This window comes from Ochotona princeps, chromosome 24, assembly GCF_030435755.1.
Source record: "Ochotona princeps isolate mOchPri1 chromosome 24, mOchPri1.hap1, whole genome shotgun sequence".
NCBI lineage: Eukaryota > Metazoa > Chordata > Mammalia > Lagomorpha > Ochotonidae > Ochotona > Ochotona princeps.
The window spans coordinates 10,176,555-10,200,344 of record NC_080855.1 but is presented as its reverse complement, the minus strand read 5'-3'; the positions used below and the strand labels follow the sequence as shown (position 1 = coordinate 10,200,344).

Below are 23,790 nucleotides of genomic sequence, written 5' to 3'. Positions count from 1 at the left end.
AGACTAGTCAAAGGCTAAAAAGTCACTGGAAGCCCTACCCTCAGATGGGATCAAGGCAATTCTTGGGGGACCCTGATTAGAGGTCCCACAGCAGTGTCATCTGCCAGGAGATCCTCACCAGAATGAATGGTGCCAGGGCCTTGCTCCTGAGCTAGCAGAACTGCGAACTGAACAGACCTGTGTACTCTGTAGCCTCCAACCCCAAGTCATGTTTGCAGTAACAGAAGACTCAGTACACACACTTGGTAAAGAAGAAAAGACCACAATTTAGGTTTTAAATATCTTTTTTGCAGTAGATTATCTTATTTACATGGATACAGAATCATTTGACATTCTTAAATCAGACAGTAATAGATGTTTTATTTTGTAAATTATAAAGGAACAGAAAGGAAATGGCCAAGAAGCATTCTTCATTAACCTTCCTTGCAACAGCTTGAAGATGCATAAACACACAGAAACTGCAAAGCTACCAGCAGAGACTGGGACGGACCTTGCCCTCCAGCTCAATGACAACTGCTTAGATGCTGCTCTGCTTCCTGAACCAACGTTCACACAGGCAAAGACCGTGATTCTTAGCACTGAATAATTTAACCACACTCTGGAAAACAGATGTCAACAGTGTAAGTGGGGAGAACCGAGTACACGCTGTGGTTGAAGTCAGCCTGGCAGGTCACAGTGGTGGTGGCGCAGCAGAATGGCAGGAGTCATCACATCTACTCAAGACAATACAACTCAACAGATGGGAACCAGGGTCTGGAAGGACTGCCCAATCTGCCCAGATCACCATACATGTGGTGAGGAGCAGAGCCCCCAGGAGCCCTCTGGTCTTCACCAACATCTCCCCAGACCCCGCATACCAGCTCTCCAGCTTCCCAATGCCTTTGGGGACTGCAGCTGAGGTTCAATGTGTAAGGGAGGATGGTGCTGGTGGGCGTGTGGTGAAGACAACTTGTCAGAAGGCACTCTTTCCAGAACCACCCACAGGGGTGCTCAGAGGGAAAGAAATTGCTTCACAACTCGGTGCAGCTTAAGACTTCACTGTTAAGCTGTAAGCGTGGCCTTCAGTTATCTAACCACGACCTTCACCACACTGGATTCCAAATCAGAGTTTAGTGCTCCAAGAAGTGTCTAGGGATCTTACCCTGTCAGAGCCAGAGGCTGAGTCACCCACCTGCGGATAGGAGCCCTCTATAGCCCTTGCCACTCATCCTTCTGTGCGGGCTGCCCACCAGGACCTTCTTGAGAGAACTGTGTTGTCACATGATTTTGCTGTTGCCAAGTGCTCAGAAGGGCTCTGCAGGCGGGGCTCAGTGTTGCTTTTCTGGAATCTTCTTGTCTCCAAGATGCCTTGGCCACAGAGAGGGGCTGCTGCTTCTTTGCCTAGTTTCCGGTTGAACGCTTTCCTAAACCAATGAGACAAATGGTTACATCCATGGGCATCCCACCAGTGGGCATCCCACCAGAACACTCCCTATAGGAGAACCCCTATGAATCCCTGCAAAGTGGTGGAGACACACCACCAGGGACAGCACCAATAGCACAGGTCCTGAGCTGCCAAGTGTGCAGCCCCTTCTTCCTCTGGCTGCACAGCCCTTGCTGCCCACTTAGGAGGGGCAGCTGCAAAGCAGGAGAGACGTTGAAGATCTGAATTCTAGGCCTGGCTCTGCCTTGATTACCCTCTGCAGGACACAGAGTTCCTAGGAACTGTTTATGAAGCAGCCCCCGAAACACAATCTCTCCAGGAAGGGGACACAGTAAAAAGCAGACTTGTGTCCTGGCTTGCCTTGTACTGCAGATGACTACTCTGCCTTCCAGTGGCACCTCTTCAGCTCTGTGGGGCAGGGGCTTGATGGTAACAGTGACAGAACACAGGGATTAGCTCATAGAAGTAAACAAACGGAAAAAACCTCACAGGTTTTCCTACCTCAGCTGGGATATCAGGAGGTAAACATTTTCTTAAGTTTGGAAAGGAATCCCTCGTCCTCCCCAGCCTCGGGCCTAGCCTTGCTTCCTGCGGAGCTATCCGTGGTGCTGCCACCTGGGCACAAACAGCAGAAAGGACTGTGGTCAAGGGCACACCTTCAGGCTCATACCCCAGGCCCCGCCTACCCATGCAGGGCCACCAGGGTCAACCAAGCACAGCACCAAGAAGAGAGCAGGCCACTCCTGGCAAGCACTGTTCAACTATCAGGCAGAAGCAAACAGGCCACTTGGAGACTCAGTTGACCCCATAGAAGGGAGACAATTAGTGCTCATCTTGGCTCAGTGTAAACAATGGAACAAAACTGGCTGGGTGCCAGACGCCTTCCAGGCCAAGCGGCACAGTCTACACCTATCAGTTCACTCAGTCCTTAGAATAAGCTTACAGGTAAATGTCACAGACTGGGGGAAATGGAGGCCCAGAGAGGTCAGACAGCTTACCCAAAATCACAGAGCCAGCAGGTGACAGGCAGAAGGTGACTCCAGGGCTCAGCTCTCGTGCAACACAGCATAGAGCTGGTCCCAAGATAAACAACGCACACTGGGAGGAGCCTACCTCTGGCCCATGGACTAGACCCCACATGCACCACATGTACTGGGCATCCCTGGGGCACCTCACGAGACCCATGGCCACAAGGACTCCTCTGTTAGTCAGCAGGGAGTCTGTGTTTCTCTGAGCGGGTTTCCCTGATGGGAGCCTCACCCTAAATGACAAAGGGCAGCTGTCCTGCTGCTGCTTTAGGCTCAGGCTGGGACAACCTAGCAGAGCTGAGCTGCACAGGTGAGCTCTCGTCAAGATCAGCTAGGTGTGAGGAACCCAGTCGTTGGTCCTGAGTAACAGTCATCCACACTCAACATGTGGCAGTGTAGAGCACTTTAATGTGCTTTGAGACATGTGCCTCATCCAAACAGCACAAGGAAGAGTACAAAGCAGCCCAGTCCCCAAATCTCAGGTGGAGTCAGATGAGGACTTGGTAAATGATGGGCCCAAATCCCAAACACAGGTCCCTGAGCAAGGTGTGGGTGATGTGGGGTCCTCTGGGCACAGCACACACACAGGTCCCTGAGCAAGGTGTGGGTGATGTGGGGTCCTCTGCACACAGCCCAGACACAGGTCCCTGAGCAAGGTGTGGGTGATGTGGGGTCCTCTGGGAACAGCACACAAAGTAAGACCACTGACCTAGCAGGCCTACAGAGCTCAGGTGTCTCAGAAAAAGAACAGTGACTGAGCAGTGTCCTGATCAAGAAAACCAGTGGGGCAGCATCTGAGCTGCAGGATGACCCAGACCCTCCAGCACACACTGCAGACTCCAAGAGCAGCTGTGTGACTGCATGAGCTCCATGGCCAGGTGACACCTCCTTCAGTCCTTCAGGTACTCTTCGCCTACATACAAGTTCAGATGACAAAAAGAGTTCTAACACCACAAACCCACAATCATGGGTTTCCCATTACATCTGGCCTCAAAAACAAGGGAGTTCACCCATGTTGTTATCTTGTTCTGTCCTGGGCCAGGAAGCAACAGAGCCTGGAGTGTGCAGCAGAGTCTGCAATATTATTAAGTGTTACTGTGGCTGGAGTGTACAAGGGGTCCTGGGGCTATGCTAAAGCTTCACCCATGTGACGTCATTTAATCAAACCCTATGAGGTAAGGAGTAGATGTCAAGGTATAGCAGGTAAAGCACCTGCTGCCAACTGATATCCTATATGGGCACCAGTTCAAGTCCCAGCAGCTCCACTTCTGATTCAACTTCTTGTTAAAGCACCTGGGAAAGCAAAACATAGCCCAAATGCTTGGAACCCTGCACCCCCGTGGGGGATCCACAAGTCCCTGCACCCCCACGGGGGATCCACAAGTCCCTGCACCCCCATGGGGGATCCACAAGTCCCTGCACCCCCAAGGGAGACCCACAAGTTCCTGGATCCTGGTTTTGGCTTGATCCAGCTCTGGCCACAACTACTTGGGGAGTAAAGCAGCCAATGGAAGATCTCTCTGTATAACTCTGTCTTTCAAATAATTATGAGGTAATACTGCAATAAGGTAATACTACTATTGCCTCCAATTTACAGATGAGGAAACTAACACTCACAGAAATGAGGTGATTCACCCAAAGCAGATGAGTACTGTGGCGCAAGAGTTCAAGTCACCCATACAATGCCAGCTTCCCACTGCAGTGAAGTTCATATCCTAGCTACTACCTGCCAATCAAGTTCCCTGCTAATGAACATAGCAAAGCAGCAGAACTGTATCCAGGTGTTTGGGCCCCTGCCACCAGAGAGGCCAGGATGGAGTTCTAGGTTCCTGGCCATTTTGACCATTTGGGAAGTGAACTATCAGATGGAAGATCTCTCTTTTCTCCTGAAAATCTGCTTTTCAAGCAAAGATGAATAAATCTTAAAAACAAAAAACAACCCACACACACCCAGAAGAACAGGCATTTAGCCTATCAGTTAAAACATTGATGATGACTTGTCTCCAAACGGTAGAAGTGGGTCCAATACCTGGGTTTGGCTCCTGACTCTAGAAAAGTGTAACATGTGACATAGTAGGTGATGACTGACCCCCTGCCATCCACATGACAGACCTGGATTGCATTTCCAGTTCCAGACCAATGGGACTAGCCATTGTGAGTATTTGGGGAATAAACTAGCAAATATAAGTTTTCTTTGCCTCTATTATTTGAATAAACATTAAATTGGAGGGAGCTGTGTTTTGGTAAAGCCAGTCGCTGCAGCATCAACATCCCATATGATTAGAGTCCCAGACACTCCACCTCACATTCAGCTCCCTGCTAGTGTGTCTGGAAATGCAGCGCAACATGGTCCTGGTTCTTAGGCCCCTGCCACCAGACAAGAGAGCAGACAAAGCTCCACGCTTCACAGACTCACTTCTCTGGGATACCTCCTGGGACTTGACATATTAATCGAAGGTCACTGAGTTCTGGGAATTCCACCCAGGATCCATACCACAACAAAATGATGTAATACACTGAAAACCTTAAAGCCCAAACCAAACATGTGGCACAGTTCACTGTGCCCTGAGCCAGGTCCCACATGACACCATCACCAAAACTCCTACCGGTGCTTATTCCAGCACCAGATCACCAAAATCCAACCACACTGTAGCTCAAAAGTGTGGCATGTGAGCACTGGCTCACTGCCAGAAGAATTCAGCAAGCCCTGCTCTAAATGAGCAGGTTACTACTTCTGCCTGGCTGTCATCACTGTGGTTGTTGCTCAATTCCTGGCAACACTGGGTTGGAAATGCACAAATGCTTTCAGTCTATCATGTCCTCAAGCGGCTCTCACAGATCATGGCCCCAAAATCACAAGGCAAGTGGCAGAACCAAGGCTGGAAATCTGACTCCAGCTCTGAGGGGCCACAGAGCAGCCTCAGAGTGGCCTCCAGCGCCCTCTGCCCAGCAAATACCCCCAGGACCTGGAGAAGACTACAGCAGTGGCCACCATGCCACATCAACCATCCCGCCCATAGCTCCCCTCTTCCAACAGCAATATTTGATGGCTTCGCAAAGACCCCTGAGATGAAGCCCTGACATGCTGCTCTCATACTGCTCCACTCAAAAACTCAAGACCCCCACACTGTTGTGTCATCTCAGAGTCCTCACCAGTGCTTGTCTGGGTGACACCATTCACCGTCCCCTCCACGTCAGTCTCGTCTTCAGCGTAGCTCAGGATCAGGCTCTGTTGGCGGCTTGTTAGCCTCCTGCGGACAGAGCACAGTGAGTGGCCACTGAGAGTTCGCAGTGTCAATCAAATTAGCCAAGTTGTCTGGAGCACTGCCGCTGTGGCTGGGCTAAATAACAGTGGGGTGGTGGGCGAGCTTGCAGGAGTGAGGGAAGTAGGAAGTGATCTAATTCTCAAGGCCAACCTTCGATTATACCACTTTACAATGAGAACACTCAGCTCAGAGGCAGAAGTGACAGGCAGGTGGAGGTCACAAGGGTTCAAAGAGCAGAGGTCCCATGAGCCCATCAGGAGGATTGGTAGGGGCCTGGCAGGTAAGCATATGTGGGGCACTTACTTTGGAATTCTGATCTTGACATGAATGTAGTGATCTCCATAGCCGTAGCTGTTAACCCTGGGGATGCCTTTCCCAGTCAGTCGAATCTTCTGGTCTGTCTGAATCCCGGGGGGGATCTGCAAGAGGAAAGCTCAGGTACTCCCAGGTTCCTACATTCTCATCACAGAAACACAAGCCTGAACAAATTACTTGAAAAAACTTCCACTTGGTTTCAGGTCACATGGAAGCTAAGCTAGGGCCCCAGAACAGAGTCAGTTCTTGGAGGCCCAAGTATTAGGGAGGTGAAATATGAACCAGGAGCAAGGGAGCAAAGAACAAGTGCTGGGAGCAGCAAAAGTCAATCAGGATGCATGGCTGAGGATCCTGCCAGCGCCCCCACAATCTTGATTCCCCAGGACAATGGAGAAGCACAACTGCCCTGACAGGGGTGGGAGTATCTACCCCCAAGCCGGGAAAGGCTGGGGCAGATTTTAGGATGGGAATGAGACATAGCGAGCGCAGAAGCTGCTCAACGCAGCTGCAGGCTGATGGGACATGACACAACCCCAGAGGCAGTGTGTGGGAAAGGAGTGGAGGGCACCAACAGGGACAACACATCTCCGCATCAGGAACCTGCAGAGGAGGGGACGTCAGCCACAATCTGCCCCACAGTGACTTCACAGTTGAAGCCTGGGTTTCACACTCCAGGAAGAGACTAAAACTCCCAGTACTCCCCATCCCCAGACCTACTCTCCCCTAACCCCTGGCACGCCAGAGGCCACTTGTCAGCCATTTCCTATTTTGGACAAAAGAACAGTGAAGTCAAGGGTAGCAAAGGCATGCTGGTGCCCTCTCACCGTCACACTGATTGTCTCGTACAGGCCCTGAGCTCTGGCCGTGCCCCCAAGAATGGCCTGAGCTACAGAGATGAAGAGGTCAGAGTGGATGTCTGCGCCGTCCCTCCGGAACACAGGGCTTTTCTGCACCTAAGGTCAAACACCAGAGATGTGTGACTCCAGATGCCCAACTGCAGGACAGGCATCAATTGCGTGCCTCACCAGGTCAGATCGCATGGCCTGGCAAGCAGTTTGGAACTATAATTTAGCATGGAGGGAAAGAACTATAGACTGTCAACAGAAAACCACACCCGAGACAGAGTCAGGTCCTAGACACATGTATGCTGCTGCAGCAAGCAGTGCCCAGATTTCCAGGCTCATGCCACGCAGTCACTGTGAAGGGAAATGAACAGACGGGCAGCACTGGAATCATGAGACTTCATCAGACGGCCTTTCGAGTTGCACCGATTTCTTCTTCCTTTTCGTCTTTAAATGGGAAGAGGGGAGGGCTTCAGGATAGCAGCTCAGTTGCCGGTCAGGATGCCCACAGCCGCGAGTCTGAGCTACTCTGCTTCTGATCTGGCTTGTGGGCAATGCACACCCTGGGACGCAGCAGAAGATGGCTTGAGTACTGGGGTCCCTGACACCCAGGCAGGAGACCCAATGGAGTTCAAAGTTCACCCAGCCTGCCTCCTACTACTGGTATTTTGGGAAGTCAACTAGCAGATGGAAAATCTTTCTAGGTTTTTCTCTCTCTCTAGCTTTCAAAAGAAATCTTAAAAAAATAAAAAAAAATATTTATTTGAAAGGCTTAGTTACACGTACGTAGACACCGAGAGAAACAGAAAGAGACAGCGATCTTCTATTTGCTGGTTCACTCCCCAAATCATTTTGACGGCTAGGGCTGGGACATGCTGAAGAGAGGACCATCTTCCAAGCCTCACCTCTCACGTGAATGGCAGGACCTCAAACACTTGGGACATCATCTGCTACTTTCCCAGGCACATTAGCAAGGAAACAGACAGTAGGGACTTGAACCAGCATATATGGCATGCCTGCATTATGGGTTTTGGCTCAACTCTCTGTACAAGAACACCAGTCTCGAACTAAAACCTATTTTAATAATGAGAATTCTCCACCAAACTTTCAGCTGATACAAGATCTCCGTCTCTCCTTCTCTTTGTGGATCTGATCCTTTCAATAACAACAAATAAATCTTAATAAATTTCTCAGGCTCTCTGTAACTCTGTCTTGTCTGTCAACTAAATGGATAAATCTTAAAAAAAAAAAAAAAAAAGGCCAGAGCACGGCATCACACACAAGTACTCTGGGTGTGAGATACATGACCACATTCTAACCAGTAGGCTGAAGGCTGCCTCTGCCTTCATCTTTGATGCTTCGTCCAGAAAATTCCATCACCTTTCACATTGTTTCTGGTCACATTTCACATATATGGAAAGGCTAAGTAGACAAAACATGTAACACCCAGCACACATAATAAAATATTACAAACACAGCTAAAATTCCACTATCCCTTATTAGCCATGATGTTAACTTAGGTATTTATTATGCCTTACTATGTACCTTACCATGTATTTTCTTACCATTAACTGATATGAACACTAACCTGCATGCTTTAGAACGAGGCAGAGGGTCCCTGTAGCTTAGAACCTCCCAGACATCTTATGCTCACACATTTGTGGTCCTTGTTCCTTTCTTGTGACTTTTCTAGGACCGAAGCACTTAGTGGCCAATACCCACTGTTATCAACAGGGCCTTCACATACCCTTATCCCTGCAGCCTACCAATCTCTGATGTGTGACTATCAGAGAGGGTATTACCTTTAATGTCTCCATTACCTCAGAAACCCACGGTCTGCCTTTCAATATATTTTCCACACTAGGTATCAGCAGTGTTAAAAATCAGGTCAAAGTAGTCACCTTTCCCCACAGAAACTCAACTGCAAGAAGTTCCATACACTTCAACCCCACAGGCAGGCTCAGCTGCAGCAGCCCAAAAGAGCAGGGGCCCAACCAGAGGTGCGTGGACAGCACACCTACCCTGAACGTCACAAAAATTTCTCTTTTTCCCACAGGCATCCTCACGGTCTGGCCATCTTCAACTCCTAGAACAAACATTCAAAAGAAAACAATTAGAGAGGAGCTCCACAGCACTTCCACCAGACTCACTCACCACACACAGGGTTCCACACATTCTGGCTGCTTGTGCCTGAGGAACAACACAGTTTCTCAGCAGGGGAATGAGGGTGACCTCCCAGAAGCACAGCACAGGGCAACTGAGCCTGAACAGCAGCAGCCCCGAGACATTCGGCCACGTTTACCAAGTGAGTGTCTTGTGCCTGGTCTATGCATATTTTAGGGAGTTCAATAGAGAGACGGGCCGCCATCAAGCAATAGCATACAACCATGGTTAATTCCCAAAAGCCACATTTCTAGATGAACAAAGGTAGATGAATAGGCAGAAGCTGCCGGGAGGCACCGTGGTTTCTTCAACAAACTACAGTCAGGAAGGATGCCAGGTGGTCAACAACAATGAGTCTAACAGAAGAGTTAGCTGGAGAGCTGGGCAGGGGCTTCAGAGTCAACAAGCCGCCCTCTGGGAAGACCCCGCCACAGGTGGTTCAAGTGGTGGCGGAAACAAGGCTGGTCTCCCTGAGCAGAAAGAGGGGTTGGGTGAGAGGTGATTATGTGACAGAACTCTTCTTCCCAACACACCAGAGCAAACATCACAGACAACTAATTGGTGAATCGTGACAGACTCAAGGAGACTGTAACTCCTGCCCCAACTCAGGGCCCCAGAATCTCAACCACAGGTTCCGTCACAGAAGGCAGCAGCCTTGGCCCTCTCCAGGCCTCTGGGAGCCCACCTGCGGGCACAGGGATCACCACCCGCTTCTTCTGCTTGGCCTGCCCTGCTCCCCTGCAGACGACACAGGGGGTTGTGATGATAGAGCCACGGCCACCACATCTCCGACACGTGGAACGCATCACAAAAGGACCCGTGTTGATGGTTTCCTAGTAAACAGAAAAACAAACGTGGTAAGCATGCAGGGAAACAATGGTTGTGGCTCCAGCATCCCACTGTGCAAGGAGAACTTGTTTCATTAAACACTTAGACTGATATTGATATGCACAAAAACAGTTCATCTGACCTTCTAGAACAGATTGACTCTAGGTCACCAAGTTCACTGCCCAAGACTCCACCTCCCACCCTTCAGTGCCCAAGCTCCTGGCTTTGCTTCCTAAGCCAGTTTGCAAAACCCTTGAGTGGGGGTTGTTCCACTGAAAACAAACATGAATAAGACAACGTGACAGAGAACACTGTAGAGTGGGAGTGCAGGGCCCACACTGTTAACAGTGTCCCCTCCCCTACTCCTCAAGTACCAGCTGTTCCCTTCCCCACCCTCCATAAGCCCCAGTTCACAGACCTTCCCAGATCTGGCAGGTCCTTATAATCTGTGGTTACTCCCATCAACACTTTCTTGGTATCTAGTAATCAGTCCTCTTTTGATTTTCTTTGGACTGTTTTGGGTAAATTATCAAATTTACTTGATGAGACAAAGAATACAGAGATAGGGAGCATTGTTGTGGCATAGTTGGCTAAGCTTCCACTACACACGGCATCCAGATGGGTGCTGGTGTGTGTCCTGGCCGCTTCAGTTCTGATTCCGCTCCCTGCTTATGGCATCTGGGAAAGCAGCAAAGGACAGATCAAATCCTCGGACCCCTACACCCATGTGGGGGACCTGGAATAAGCTTCTAGCTCCAGATCAGCTCAGCTCTGGCCACTGTAGCTATTTTGGGAGTGAGCCAGCAGATGGAAAACCTCTCTCTCTCTTACCTTGCCTTTCAAAAAAAACCCAAAAACATAAGTACATAAAAAATATTACTGGGCCAGTGGAAAACAGGTTAAGTCTCCCTATGTGATATCAACATCCCATATGGGTGCCGGTTCATGTTCTGGCTGATCCAGCTCCCTGATTAGGGCAGGGAAAAAGCAGTAGTAGGTGTTCTAAGTGCTTGGGCCCTTGCCAGCCCTGTGGAAGACCTGCATGAAGACTTTGGCCTGCGTCAACCCCGGCTGCTGTAGCCACTGGGGAGTGAACCACTGGATGGAAGATCTCGAACTCTTTCAAATAAGTAAACCTTTAAAAACACATTATTAATTTATCCGCATTTCTGACTCTCAAATCAAACAATTCTACATAGTCCATAGTTTAGAATATTTTCACAGCTCTCTCCATCAGCCTTTTGTTACAATGAAAATATTAAAATAAATCTATACATAACGCAACAGGTTGCTTTTTTTTTTATCTTGGTAATGTATCTTAACCACCAGGCCAAACTCCCATCCGTGCATTAATAAGCCAATGGTCTCTTCCCCATTATCCCATAAGAGCCCTTTGCCTATTAGAAATACTAATATACTTCAGGGCCTGGCACGATGGACTAGCGGCTAAAGTCCTTGCCTTAAATATGCCCAGATCCCACATGGGTGCCGGTTCGAATCCCGGCAGCTCCACTTCCCATCCAGCTTCCTAATTGTGGCCTGGGAAAGCAGTGGAGGACGGCCCAAAGCCTTGGACCCTGCACTTGTGTGAAAGACCCGGAAGAGCTCCTGGCTCTTGGTTTCAGATCGGCCCAGCACCAGCCATTGTGGCCGCTTGGGGAGTGAATCAACAGATGGAAGATCTTCCTCTCTGTCTTTCCTCTCTCTAGGAAAGGAAATAAAACAAAATAAATATTCTAAAAAAATTAATGGATCTGGACCAAAAGAGTAAGGAACTTTTAAATTTCCTTTATTGGAAAGGTGGAGAGAGGAAAGGAGGCAGGGAAGGAGACAAAACCTCCTACATGATGGTTCATTCCCCATGTGGTCATAATAGGTTATGTCATGCTGAAACTAGAAAGCAGAAACTCCATCCTGGTCTCCCAAACAGGTGGTAGAGGCCCAACTACTGCAGCCATTTTCCACTGCCTTCCCAGAAGTGCAACAGGCACTAACTGAACTCGCACTGCAGCACAGGATGCTGATGTTCTAAGCTGCAGAACTGTGGCAACCCAACAGTGGGCCCAGTTTTTATATTATTCTAACTTTGAATTGCATAAAAAAAAAGTTACCAAAAATAAACAATGATTAGACTTTCAGCAAAATCTGAATCTTGATGCCAGCATCCCATATCATAGTATAAACTCCAGTTGCTCCACTTCTGATCCAGCTTCCTGTCAACGTGCCTAGGAAAGCAATGGAAGACAGCCCAGAGGCTTGGGCTCCTGTCATTCACATGAGAACCCCAGATGAAGCTCCAGACCCAGCTCTGCCTATTATCACCACTGGGGGAATAAATTAGCAGATGGAAGGTAGACCTCTCTCTGTAACTCTCGAAGCCCTAGCAGTGTCTGAGTGACTTTTGCAGGAGTGCAGAAGACAGCAGTGCATGTGGGTGACAGGGGATGCCTCACCATGCCGGAGCCGCCGCAGTAGTGGCAGTGCTGCACCTTGGTACCGGGCTCGTTCCCTTTGCCATCGCATCGCTCACAGGTATCCATGATGTTGACGGTGAACTCCTTGTTGACGCCCTTGGCCGCCTGATTGAATGTCAACTCCATGATGTACTAAAGAAAACAAAGCAGGGCCTCTCTGTCATCCTTTGCACTGCAGTGACCACAGCGATGCCCTGGAAGGCAGGCTCTGGATGGCACTTTGGTTATCCCGCCAGTAGAAGGGGGGACTCACTCTCAAAATTTTTAAGAAACCACTTTAAGTCTTAGTGTAGCTGAAAACATAGTTTTCAGCAAACAGAATGTTCATGGACAATACTTGCACATGGCTCTTCACAAACAGCTTGAATGCCCCAGTCATAACTTAGGCCATTAATCATTCCCAACCCCTCTCCCCAATTCTGACAATGTTTTCTCCAGACATAAAACACAGAAGACAGTGGGTGGGCAGAACAGCACGGCAGGCTTGGGATAAAACAATCTAATTATGGACTCTGGGTCTGGGGTGGTAACTAAGCAATTAAGAATAAGGTCAGAATGGAAGTACTCATTATCATCTGTAGGATTTTTCAATGATTGAAATAATTTTCTACCCAAACGGCTGCCTCCAATTGAGCCCTGACAGGTAGAGATTGACGAAAATCTCTGTATGTGTCTCACTCAGACTAGACAAGGAACTTACTTCCTGAGGCTGATCGAACACACCCTGGAAATCTCCAAATGAAGATGAGGAGAACTCCCCAAAGATCTTCCTGAACAGCTCCTCAGGGTCAACAGTGGGGCCTCCTCGCCAGTAGCTCTGCCCAGAGCTGCTGGCCCCAGGATCAAAGCCAGCAGAGCCATAGGCGTCGTACTGCTTCCTCTTCACCTCGTCGCTTAACACCTGCGAGGAAGAAAGGGACGCTGGGCTGGGTTGGGACGTTAGGGGAGACCGAGCTGCCCCGGAGACGGGGATGCTTGGGCTCATCCTTGCACCAGCCTGGATTCCTGAGACGCACACCTCACTTTTCCGAGGCACCTCTACTGCTGGGAGAACACTTGGCACTCCTGACCCGTCCTCTACAGGTCTTGCAGGAGCCAGAACAAGGAGGACATCAGCTGTGTGTTCCCATGAAGACTACGCTCACTCCTGAATGGGAACACGGGCACTGGCACAGACCGTCAACCAGCCTGTCTCCCTGGGCAATGGGACTTGGGAGGGACAGAGAACACGTGTGGGGAGTCACTTTGCATCTCTCACGTGTTTGCGCTGGTTTTTATTTTGTTTTTCATTAAGAAAGCATGCCATGGTACAAACTAGTTAAGCCACTGTTTAGAATTCCACATCCTGGGCCCAGCGGCGTGGCCTGGCAGCTAAAGTCCTCGCCTTGAAAGCCCCGGGATCCCATATGGGTGCCGGTTCTGGTCCCGGCAGCTCCACTTCCCGTCCAGCTCCCTGGGAAAGCAGTTGAGGACGGCCCAATGCATTGGGACACTGCACCCGCGTGGGAGACCTGGAGGAGGTTCCAGGTTCCCAGCTTCGGATCGGCACAGCACCGGCTCGTTGCGGCTCACTTGGGGAGTGAATCATCGGACGGAGGATCTTCCTCTCTGTCTCTCCTCCTCTGTGTATGTCTGGCTGTAATAAAATGAATAAATCTTTAAAAAAAAAAAAAAAAAGAATTCCACATCCTATACTGGAAAGCTTAGTTCAAGTCCCGCATACTCTGCTCCTGCCCCAGCTTCCAGCTGATGCACTTGGGAGCAACAGAAGGTGGCCCAAACACTCAAGTTTGTCACCCACACAGGAAACCTTTGTGGAGTTCCTGGCTACTGGCTCTACCTTACACACTCCCACCTATTATGGGCATCTCAGAAGCGAACCAGCAGATTGAGATCCGTGTTTTTCTCTCCCTGTCTTTTTTTTTTTTTTTTTTAAGATTTATTTATTTTTATTGGAAAGGCAGATATACAGAGAGAAACAGAGAAAGAGAGGAAGATCTTCCACCTGCTGGTTCACTCCCCAAGTGGCCACAATGGCTGGAGCTGAGCCAATCCAAAGCCAGGATTCAGGAGCTTCTTCCGGGTCTCCTACACAGGTGCAGGGTCCCAAGGCTTTGGACCGTCCTTGACTGCTTTCCCAGGCAACAGGCAGGGAGCTGGATGGGAAGAGGGGCCTCCAGGATTAGAACTGGCACCCATACAGGATTCCAGCACATGTAAGGCGAGGACTTTAGCCATTAGGCTACAACGCCAGGCCCCAGTCTTTCTTTTAAATTTCCTTTAAAAAAGAAAGATGAGGGGGTGGGGAAGGCACTTCCTTGAAGACTAGAGAAATGTTCCTCCTCCGAGTGAATACAGTTCCACCTGGAATGCAGTGGGAATTGAGAGACCAGGAAACTGACAATTCTAGGCACGTTTTACAACTTCCAGCTTAGATGCAAATGAAGGTTGGCAAGGAGAGGAAGGCAGGAGGCCTTGACTTCCTATGGCTTTTGCTTCCTAGTTCAAGCTCTTCCTGCAGAACTACTACTCTTAGTTTTCTGTCTTTTCCCTGCTTGGAGACAGATATCACTAAGGAATTGGAAGTGGACTTGACAGGGCTTGTTCACCCACAGGAAGAATAAGCAGAACCATCACCCATACACAAAAATACCTTCACTAGAGTTGATAACTCACAGCCTTTAAAAAACTGAATCTTGGGGCTGGTGTTGTGGCACAGCACGTTAAGCTATAACCTGCAAGGTAAGCATTCTATGATAGCACAGATTTGAGTCCTGGCTGCCCCACTTCTGACCCAGCCCCCTACTGATGTGCCTGGGAAAGCAGTAGAAGATGGGTCATGTCCTTGGACTCCTACATCCCCAAGGGAAATCCAGATGGTTGTGCTGTGTGTGCAGCCAGGCAAACTGAGGCACACACAGCTGAACACCCATGACTGTACCAATCAGGCACAGTACCTCGTAGGCTTCCGCCAGCTGTGAGAACTTCTCCTTGGCCTTGGGGTCTTCCTTATTTGTGTCAGGGTGATATTTCTTGGCAAGCTAAGGAAAAAACAGTAAATTATTGTGAACATTCTGTTTGCTGAAAGCGCACATGCCAGTCACAATTATGCCTCATCTGTAACATTTCTCTTTCGAGATTTAACAACTACTAATCATTCTTAAAACATGATATAGGACTTCAAAATGAATCAGTTCTTGCTGATATATACATGTGTGTGTACATATATATATATATATATATATACACACACACACATACATATATACATACATTTCCCAACAACAAATGTGTACAAAAAACATTTATAGTTATACTAACAACTAAACCTTTAGAACTCAGGCACCTTTGTGAAAGCAGCAGATGAAAGCTCAAGTGTTTAGGTCCCTGCCACCCACGTGGCAAACCTGGGTAGTTTGACTTGGCTTCTGCCTGGCTCAGCCCCAGCCCCAGCCCCAGCTGTTACAGGGATCTGAGCTATGATTCCATAGATGGGAATCATAGATTCCATAGATCTTTCCTTTGCTCTGCCTGTCAAATAAATAAATAAATAAATAAATAAATAAATAAATAAATCTTTAAAACACACACACACACAGTATAGGCATATGAAAGGGGGTTTTAGACACTGCCTGCGGTAGTGGCATCCCATGTGGGCACCAGTTCTAGTCCTAATTGTTCCACTCCTAATCCAGCTCTCTGCTAATGTGCCTGAGAAAGCAGTCACAGAACGCAATCCAAGTACTCAGGCCTCTGCCACCCTCAACAACTGGACAAAGTTCTAGACTTGTGGCCTCAGTCTTGCCCGGCCTTGGCAATTGCAGCCACTCTGGTTCATCCTCCCTCTAACTCTGCCTTCCACATACGTACAACTTAAACACACACACACAACCACTTCACATCTACTAAAGTGGACATAATTAAGAAGATAGGTATTAATAAAGTGAACAGGAAGTGGAGAAACCACAGCACTCATACGCTGCTGGTAACACCGTGCAACTACCAGCTACTGAAGGTTAAACCTCCAGGGGCAGAACTTGGCACAGTGTCTAAGATACCCCTTGGGATGCCAGCATCCCCTGTGGCCGTGTCTCAGTTCTTTTTCCAGCTCCACTTCTGCCTCTGCACACTCTGGAATGCAGTGAGTGGTGGCTCAACCACTTGAGTTCCTACTATCCACGTAGATCTTGATGAAGTTCTGAGCTTCTCCCTTCCGCCCCAGATGCTGTGGGCATTTAAACCAACAGATGACAATCTGTCATCGATCTCTTAACTTGTTTCTCTGCCTTTCAAATAAAATAATATATTTTCTAAAGTTACATTACCCAATTACCAAGTGACTCAGACTACGAGTAATAAGGAAAGAGGAATCATGGAAACACAAAACTGTCACATGAGCATTTAGAGCAGCACAGTGGAGACGATCTAAATGTCTGCCAGATGATGCGAAGATAAACAAAACTTGCCTAGTCATACCATCAAACACTATTAGACCACAAAAAGGAATGAAGTGGGATCGGTGTCCTGGTACAGCAGGTTAAGATCCCATGTGGAGTGTTGCTCTGGGTTTCAGCCACTCTGTCACTTCAATTCAGCTTCCTGTTCATGTGCCTAAAAAGAAGTTCATCAGCAAAAAACTGTACAGGCTTCAAATCTCTCTGTACTAAGATAAACATAAAATGTTTCTATTTCTTGGTGAAGTGTTTTTGAACATATATTTGAAAGGCAGAGTTACAGAGAGCTCTTCCACCTGCTACCTCACTAGCTAAACAGCTGTGACAGCCAACACTGGAACAGAAGCCTGGAACTCCTCTCGAGTCTCCTCTGTGGGCGGCAAGGACCCAAGTGTTTGCGCCATTCCCCACTGCTTGCCCAGGCACACCAGCAGGTGTCCAGAATGGAAATAGATGTAGCAGAATTCAAACTGGTATTCATATGGGAAGCCTCCAGTGGCTTAATCGCTATGCCTCCCGGAGTGAACTTTCTGAAGTACCCTGAAGTAGTGGGTTAAGCCAACAGTGCCTATGGGTGCTGGGTTGAGCCCCAGCTGCTTCACTTCCAACCCAGCTCCCTGTGAATATGCCCGGGAGAACAGCAGAGGGGACCAAGCACTTGGTCTCCTGCACCCTTGTGGGAGACCTGAACAAACTCTGTGAGCTCCTGGTTTTGGCCTGGCCCATCTGGGTCTTCGTGACCATTTGGGGAATGAACCAAGAGAATGAAAGATCTCTCTCTCTGCTTCTCCTACTCTGTATCTGCATTTTTCAAATAAATGAATCTTTAAAAACAAACAAGCCAAACTGTCAATCCTACACTGGGACCCTCAATTTTTATTGGCCAGAGCAAACCAAGAGTCTGGGGACCAACCACTGGTACAGCCATCTTCGGCATCATTTTTTTGCTCTTTTCACTCTTCTGTTTTTCTTTTCTTCTACATTAGTTCATGTTTATTGGTTGTAAAACAATGAGATATGATAAAAAGAATTTCACATTTTCTAGGTTGAGAAAGGAAATCATTCTAAATCCATGAACTATCATTTGAATGCAAAGAATGACTATGTAAAACTAGACCAGCAAATCATTGCAAAGGCACAAAATAATCTTTTAAAAAAGATTTCTATGGGCCCAGCATGATGGCTCAGTGGCTAAATACTCTCCTTGCGAGAGGTGGCATCCCATATGGATGCTGGTTCATGTCCCGGCTACTCGGCTTCCCATCCAGCTGCCTGCTTGTGGCCTGAGAAGGCAGTGGAGAACGACCCAAAGCCTTGGCACCCTGTACCCGAGTGGGAGACCTCGGAGAAGCTCTTGGCTCCTGGCTCTTGGTCCCTGGCTTCGGATCAGCTCACCCCCAGCCATTGCAGTCACATGGGAGTGAACCAGTAGAAGAAGGATCTTTCTCTTTATATATCTGCCTTTCCAATAAAAATAAATAAATCTTAAAAAAAAAAAAAAGATTTTTTAGCTGAAAGGCAGTGTAAGCAAGAGAAAGATATCCTCCATCTTCTCTCCCTCCAATGGTCACAATGTCTAGACTATGCCATGCTGAAGCCAGGAGCAAGAAGCCTCATCCAGGGCTCCCACAGGGGTGGCAGGAACCCATGCACGGCGGCCATCTTCTGCTGCCTTCCCAGGTACGTTAGCAGGGAGCTGGATTGGAAGCAGCATGGCTAGGACTCGAACCAAAACACGCATGGCATGGCAGCATCACAGTTAGTAGTTCAGCCCACCGAACCACAACACCTATCTAGCACAAAATAAATTTAACTACCAAGGCAATTCTGGAAAAATAACTTAAATCTCTGGTTCAGCCTCTCCTCTCTCCTCTGAAGCACCAGCAGCCACAGAACTGCGCACTCCAGAACACACTACCAGCTGCCAACCACCCATCCACGTGGGCTTACCAGGATCAGACCAGATCAACAGCATTCCTTCTTCTCACTTGCAAGCATTTCCATACTTCTTTTTAAGCTTATTCATTTATTTTCATTTACAGGGCAAGAGAAAGACTGATCTTCTACCCAGAGAAGAGCTAGGTAACGCAGGGAACTCTATCTTGGTCTCCCCTGTCGGTGGCAGGGACCCGTGGAGTTGAAGCATCATCTGTTGCTTCCCAGGGCGCACATTAATAGGAAGCTGGATTGGAAGCAGAGCCAGAACTAGAACTCCTTCAATAAGGGGTGCAGCCACCCCTACAGCCTCGCTGCTAAAAGCTGACTTGCATACAGACCTGGTAATAGGCTTTCTTGATATCTTTCTGGCTGGCATTTCGAGGCACTCCTAAAATCTGGTAATAATCTTCTTTGGCCAAAGGGGCGCTTGTGTGGAAGGAAGCAGTACAAATATATGGATAACCTTTTGTTCCTGAAACAGAAGAAAGAGAATCACTGGAGAACAACACTCCATGCAAGGAAGCAGTCATCAGTCTGTTATGGACATGTCTGTGAAGCAACAGATGGGCAGAGCTTTGGTGTCTGTTCCATTTTAGGCCCACTGCAGGTCTCACTGCACAATAGTGAAAGCCACCAAGCCCAATAAATACAACACAATATCAAGAATGCAGGGTGTGTTTGACTCTGCTGGATTCCCTACTGCTGGGATCTCAGGGTACCACACTGTGGGATCCCCATACAGTGTCTAGGCAGTTACCTAATGCTTCTGTCTCCAGGCTACCCAATACCCCACATCCTTTATCCTTTATCACACAACCCTGCACCTGTTTGTTGGGTGGCTCTGAGTCTGGTCCTCAGGCAGATATCAATGTATCTGCCCCCAATGACAATTTCAAGAGACCCTCTCAGACCTGCAGAAAGACCCTGGAGGCCTCCACTCTCCTAAAACCACTAACCAGCCCTCACAAAACTGATACTCCAAAATTAATCAGAGTTTCCAGATTCTGCCAAGTGACCCCTTGCTGAAAGCGCTCAGGCTCCAAGCCAAGCTCAGCAAAGGGCTTCTGAGGCTTGCTATTAAGCTACAGAAACAGATTGAACCCAGGAGGGGTGGAATTTAAGCCTGAGGTCATGACATAGTTTGTGACAGCACCCAACCTTTCACTTCAAAAGTGCCCCGTTGGGACTGGCGTGGTAGCATAGTGTCTAAAGTCCTCGCCTTGCCATCGCACACAGACAGGGGTTCAAGTCCTGGCTGCTCCACTTCTGATTCAGCTCCCTGCTAATGTACCTGGGAACTTACAAGAAGGACTAAGTCCTTGGGCCCTTGCACCCACCTAGGAAACTGGATGAAGCTCCTGGTCCAAGGCTCTCTAAATTTAGATACAATGAGAATAAATGTAGCTTAATGTGAGTCACCTAAAGAAGATGCATCCACATTCTTTTTTATTATTTGTTTTGTTTTTATTTATTTATTTTTATTGGAAAGTCAGATATACAGAGAGGATAGACAGAAAGATCTTTCATCTGCTGGTTCACTTCTCAAGCAGCTGCAATGGCCAGAGCTGAGCCAATTTGAAGCCAGGAGCTTCTGGGATCTCCCATGTGGGTGCAGGTTCCCAAGGCTTTGGCCCATCCTCTACTGCTTTCACAGGCCACAGGCAGGGAGCTGGAAGGGAAGTGGAGCAGCTGGAATTAGAACTGGCACCCATATGGGATCCCAGCACTTACAAGGCCCGATCCAAACTCTATTTGTTTCTTCTTATTCTTTGACCTTTTTTTTTTTAATCTTTTTGGTCCAAATTCGATTTTAAATAACTTTGGCTTGGGCCCGGTGTGGTAGCCTAGTGGTTAAAGTCCTTGCCTTGCATCTGCCAGGATCCCATACGGGCACCAGTTCATACTCCGGCTGCTCCATTTCCCATCCAGCTCCCTGCCTGTGGCTTGGGAAAACAGTCAAGGACGGCCCAAAGCCTTGGGACCTTGGACCTGCATGGGAGACCCAGAACAAGCTCCTGGCTCCTAGGTTCAGATTGGCTCAGCTCTGGCCATTTTGGCCACTTGGGGTGTGAATCAGTGCATGGAAGATCTTCCTCTCTGTCTCTGCTTCTCTCTGTAAACCTGGCTTTACAATACAAAAATAAATCTTTAAAAATAAATTTATCTGGGCTCGGCAGAGTGGCCTGGTGGCCAAGGTCCTCGCCTTGATCCCATGTGGCTGCTGGTTCTAATCCCGGCAGCTCCACTTCCTCTCTATCTCTCCTCCTCTCAGTATATCTGACTTTGTAATAAAAATAAAATAAATCTTTAAAAAAATAAATTTATCTATAAAAATAAATTTATCTATGTGAATAAATAAATAACTTCTGGCTTTAATTTATACACTGGCCAGCCCAGAAAATGGGCACTTCTGCTTAGATTGAGAACTACAGCAGGACACTCTTGCAAATAATCCTCAAGGACCCTGAATATACTAATTACTCCATCCATGAGGAATGCAGACAGCAGAATTACAAAGTGTGTTACGCTGCCAGCAGACATCTAGCCCCAGCCTCATCTCTAAGATGTGCCTCTCAATGAGTCAATCTCCACACGCCTGGGAGGACAGGCTCAGAGAATCACATACCACACCCCTATCACACTGCAAGACACCCAGGTACTGTTCTGTACACTCCCCCAGGGAATCACAATTACTAACATTTTAATGGCTGCCTGTTATGTAAGCATAACAAAATTGGACAATTACGAGAATTTTCTATAAACTTACAGAGTGTAATTATCATTTGCACACATTCTAAGCGAACCGAAATGACTGATACTCAGACACCCACCACGTCTCCTTTCTTACCTCCTCACTAAACCAAGCCGCTCAACATGCAACAGAAGGAAATACAGGCTACACCTCTCAAAGCCTCACACAACCTTAACCACATGGCCTCCTCAATTAAAGTTGCAGCAGGTTTAAAATCATATTATTGAACTCCAAGTCAACATCTCGAGCTCGGTTTCCTTACAAAATGTGCTACTAGTGTCTTGTCATTTGGAAATCTGGTGTCAGGAGATACTCTATGCCTTGTAACTAGCAATTCTATAAATGTTGGAGCTGGGCACCTCATCACTGACTTCAAGACTCCTTGAAAAACACCACACGGTGGAAAAGGCATCAACTTTGGGGGAAACCTGAGGTCTGGGACTGCTTTTCTGACTAATGTTATGTCTTTTGTCCCACTTTCCTATTTTTGCAAAAGGGGGACGCCGACCCGCACCTTGCAGGCCCACTGCCTCGAGCCTAGGAGCCACAGCGGTTCCCTTGTCTCTTTCGCTACGGGCTAATAAGTGGAGACTGCAGAGGAGGAGGGCAAGGGAGCAGTGACCTCCAGAAACGTGGTCGGAGATGAAGGTACGCTACCCGCGGGAGCCCCTGCTGCAGCGAAGAGGCTCCTGGGCCTCCGCCTCCTGCTTGCCCGTCTCTATTGCCACTCGGGGGTCGGAAGACACCCGCCACCCCGCTACCGCCGTGGCCGTGGCGAAATCAGTCACTCCCTTCCAGGCTCCTGAAGCCGCCGAGTCTGTAGCCTGCCCTCACCTGTGAGGCTGACACCGGGTCTCAATGTCAGCAGCGCCCGGGGACTGCGAGCGCCCAGGGAAGGCGCGAAGGCAAGGACGCTCAGCTGGCGGCCCAGCGACATACCCACTCCTCCTTCCCTGGGCGGCCGAGCCCCTCTCCCCGCTATAGCCGGCAACCGGTGGCACCCCACAGACACCAGCAGCCAGCGTGTGGTACACCGCGCCGCCATCTTGGCCCGGGGACACTGCGCCTGCGCCACCCGGCTCAAGGAGGACTCGCGGGGCCGGCGTGCGCAAGCGCTTCCGGGGGGCGTGGCCCTGCGCGCACCCTAGCGTTTCGTTCGCGCAAGCGTACGAGAAGTCTTCCGACCGACGGGGGCTTTTTTCTGCAAAGTGTTATGTCCTGGAGACCCCCATTGTTGGGCGATGCACGACCAAACATTCAACCTATTTGTGTGAGGATGTGGTGGACTGTACCGGCTGTTAGCCGAGTTACAGGAGCCATTGGCGGAACTACAAACCCCAGCAGGCCGCGCGGCCAGGCAGCGCGCGCTCCCGACGTACGCAAGCGCCTTGCTTCCTCTTGACTCCGCTTCTCCCTGTCATTCCCCGCCAGTCTTGCGTCTTCTTGCGTGAGGCTGGAGCTTACAGGGGTGCAGGTGTGGGTCACGCGTTGCTCAGGAAGCCTCCCTCCCCTCTTCCTTTTTTTTTAATATTTAATTTTATTCTTTTTTAAATCAATTGTATGTTTTCATGAACATTTTGATGTCCTTTTAAAGAAAGATTTATTGTTTTTTTTTTATTGGAAAGTCAGATACACAGGAGAGGCAGAGAGGAAGATCTTTCGTCCGCTGATTCGCTCCCCTAGTGACCACAACGGCCAGAGTTGACCCGATCCAAACCCAAGAGCCAGGAGCCTCCTCTGGGTCTCCTGTGTGGGTACAGGGTGCCAAGGCATTGGGCTGTCCTCCACTGCTTTCCCAGGCCACAAACAGGGAGCTGGATGGGAAGTGGGGCTGCTGGAATTAAAACCAGTGACCATATGGAATCCCAGCGCATGCAAGGACGTTAGCTGCTAGGCTACTGCTCTGGGCCCTTTAGTTTTGTTCTTATTGGGCAAGTTGACAGAGAAGCAGAGAAAGATCTTTCTGATCAACTCCCCAAATGGCTGCAACATCTGAGCTAAGCCAATTGAAACCAGGATCCAGGAGCCTCTAACAGGAGCCTCCGACATGGGCTTTGGGGTTTCCCCTGCTGCCTGCTGAGGCCTAAGCAGAAAGCTGGATCTGGACACGAATCAGCGCCCATATGGGATATGTCAGTGCTTACAGGCAGAGGATTAGCCAATTAAGCCAATCTTTCCGGACACCTCAGGAAACCTAAAGGGCACATTCCAATTGGACCCTTTGTGTAAAAGACTGGGGTGGAGCATTACAAGTAACAAGGGCTAGGACTGGCGTTGTGGCTTAGCAGCTAAAGTCCTTGCCTTGAA

General features: G+C 48.8%; 1 protein-coding gene across 2 annotated transcripts; it reads right to left on the bottom strand.

Moving 5' to 3' along the window:
* Positions 1-266: 266 nt before the first annotated feature.
* On the bottom strand, positions 267-22,559 carry DNAJA3 (DnaJ heat shock protein family (Hsp40) member A3). Of its 2 annotated transcripts, XM_004586708.4 has the most exons (12): positions 22,318-22,559; positions 19,070-19,203; positions 15,297-15,380; positions 13,040-13,240; positions 12,319-12,471; positions 9,723-9,870; positions 8,896-8,960; positions 6,857-6,985; positions 6,021-6,136; positions 5,605-5,702; positions 1,925-2,038; positions 267-1,403 (listed from the first exon to the last, which is right to left on the bottom strand). In XM_004586708.4, exons 1-11 carry the CDS (start codon positions 22,526-22,528, stop codon positions 1,938-1,940), a joined length of 1,440 nt encoding a protein of 479 aa, XP_004586765.2. In that variant the 5' UTR covers positions 22,529-22,559; the 3' UTR covers positions 267-1,403; positions 1,925-1,937. The 2 variants fall into 2 exon arrangements, with proteins under 2 accessions (XP_004586765.2, XP_004586766.2); XM_004586709.4 differs by lacking the exon at positions 1,925-2,038 and having other exon boundaries at positions 22,318-22,558.
* Positions 22,560-23,790: the final 1,231 nt, after the last annotated feature.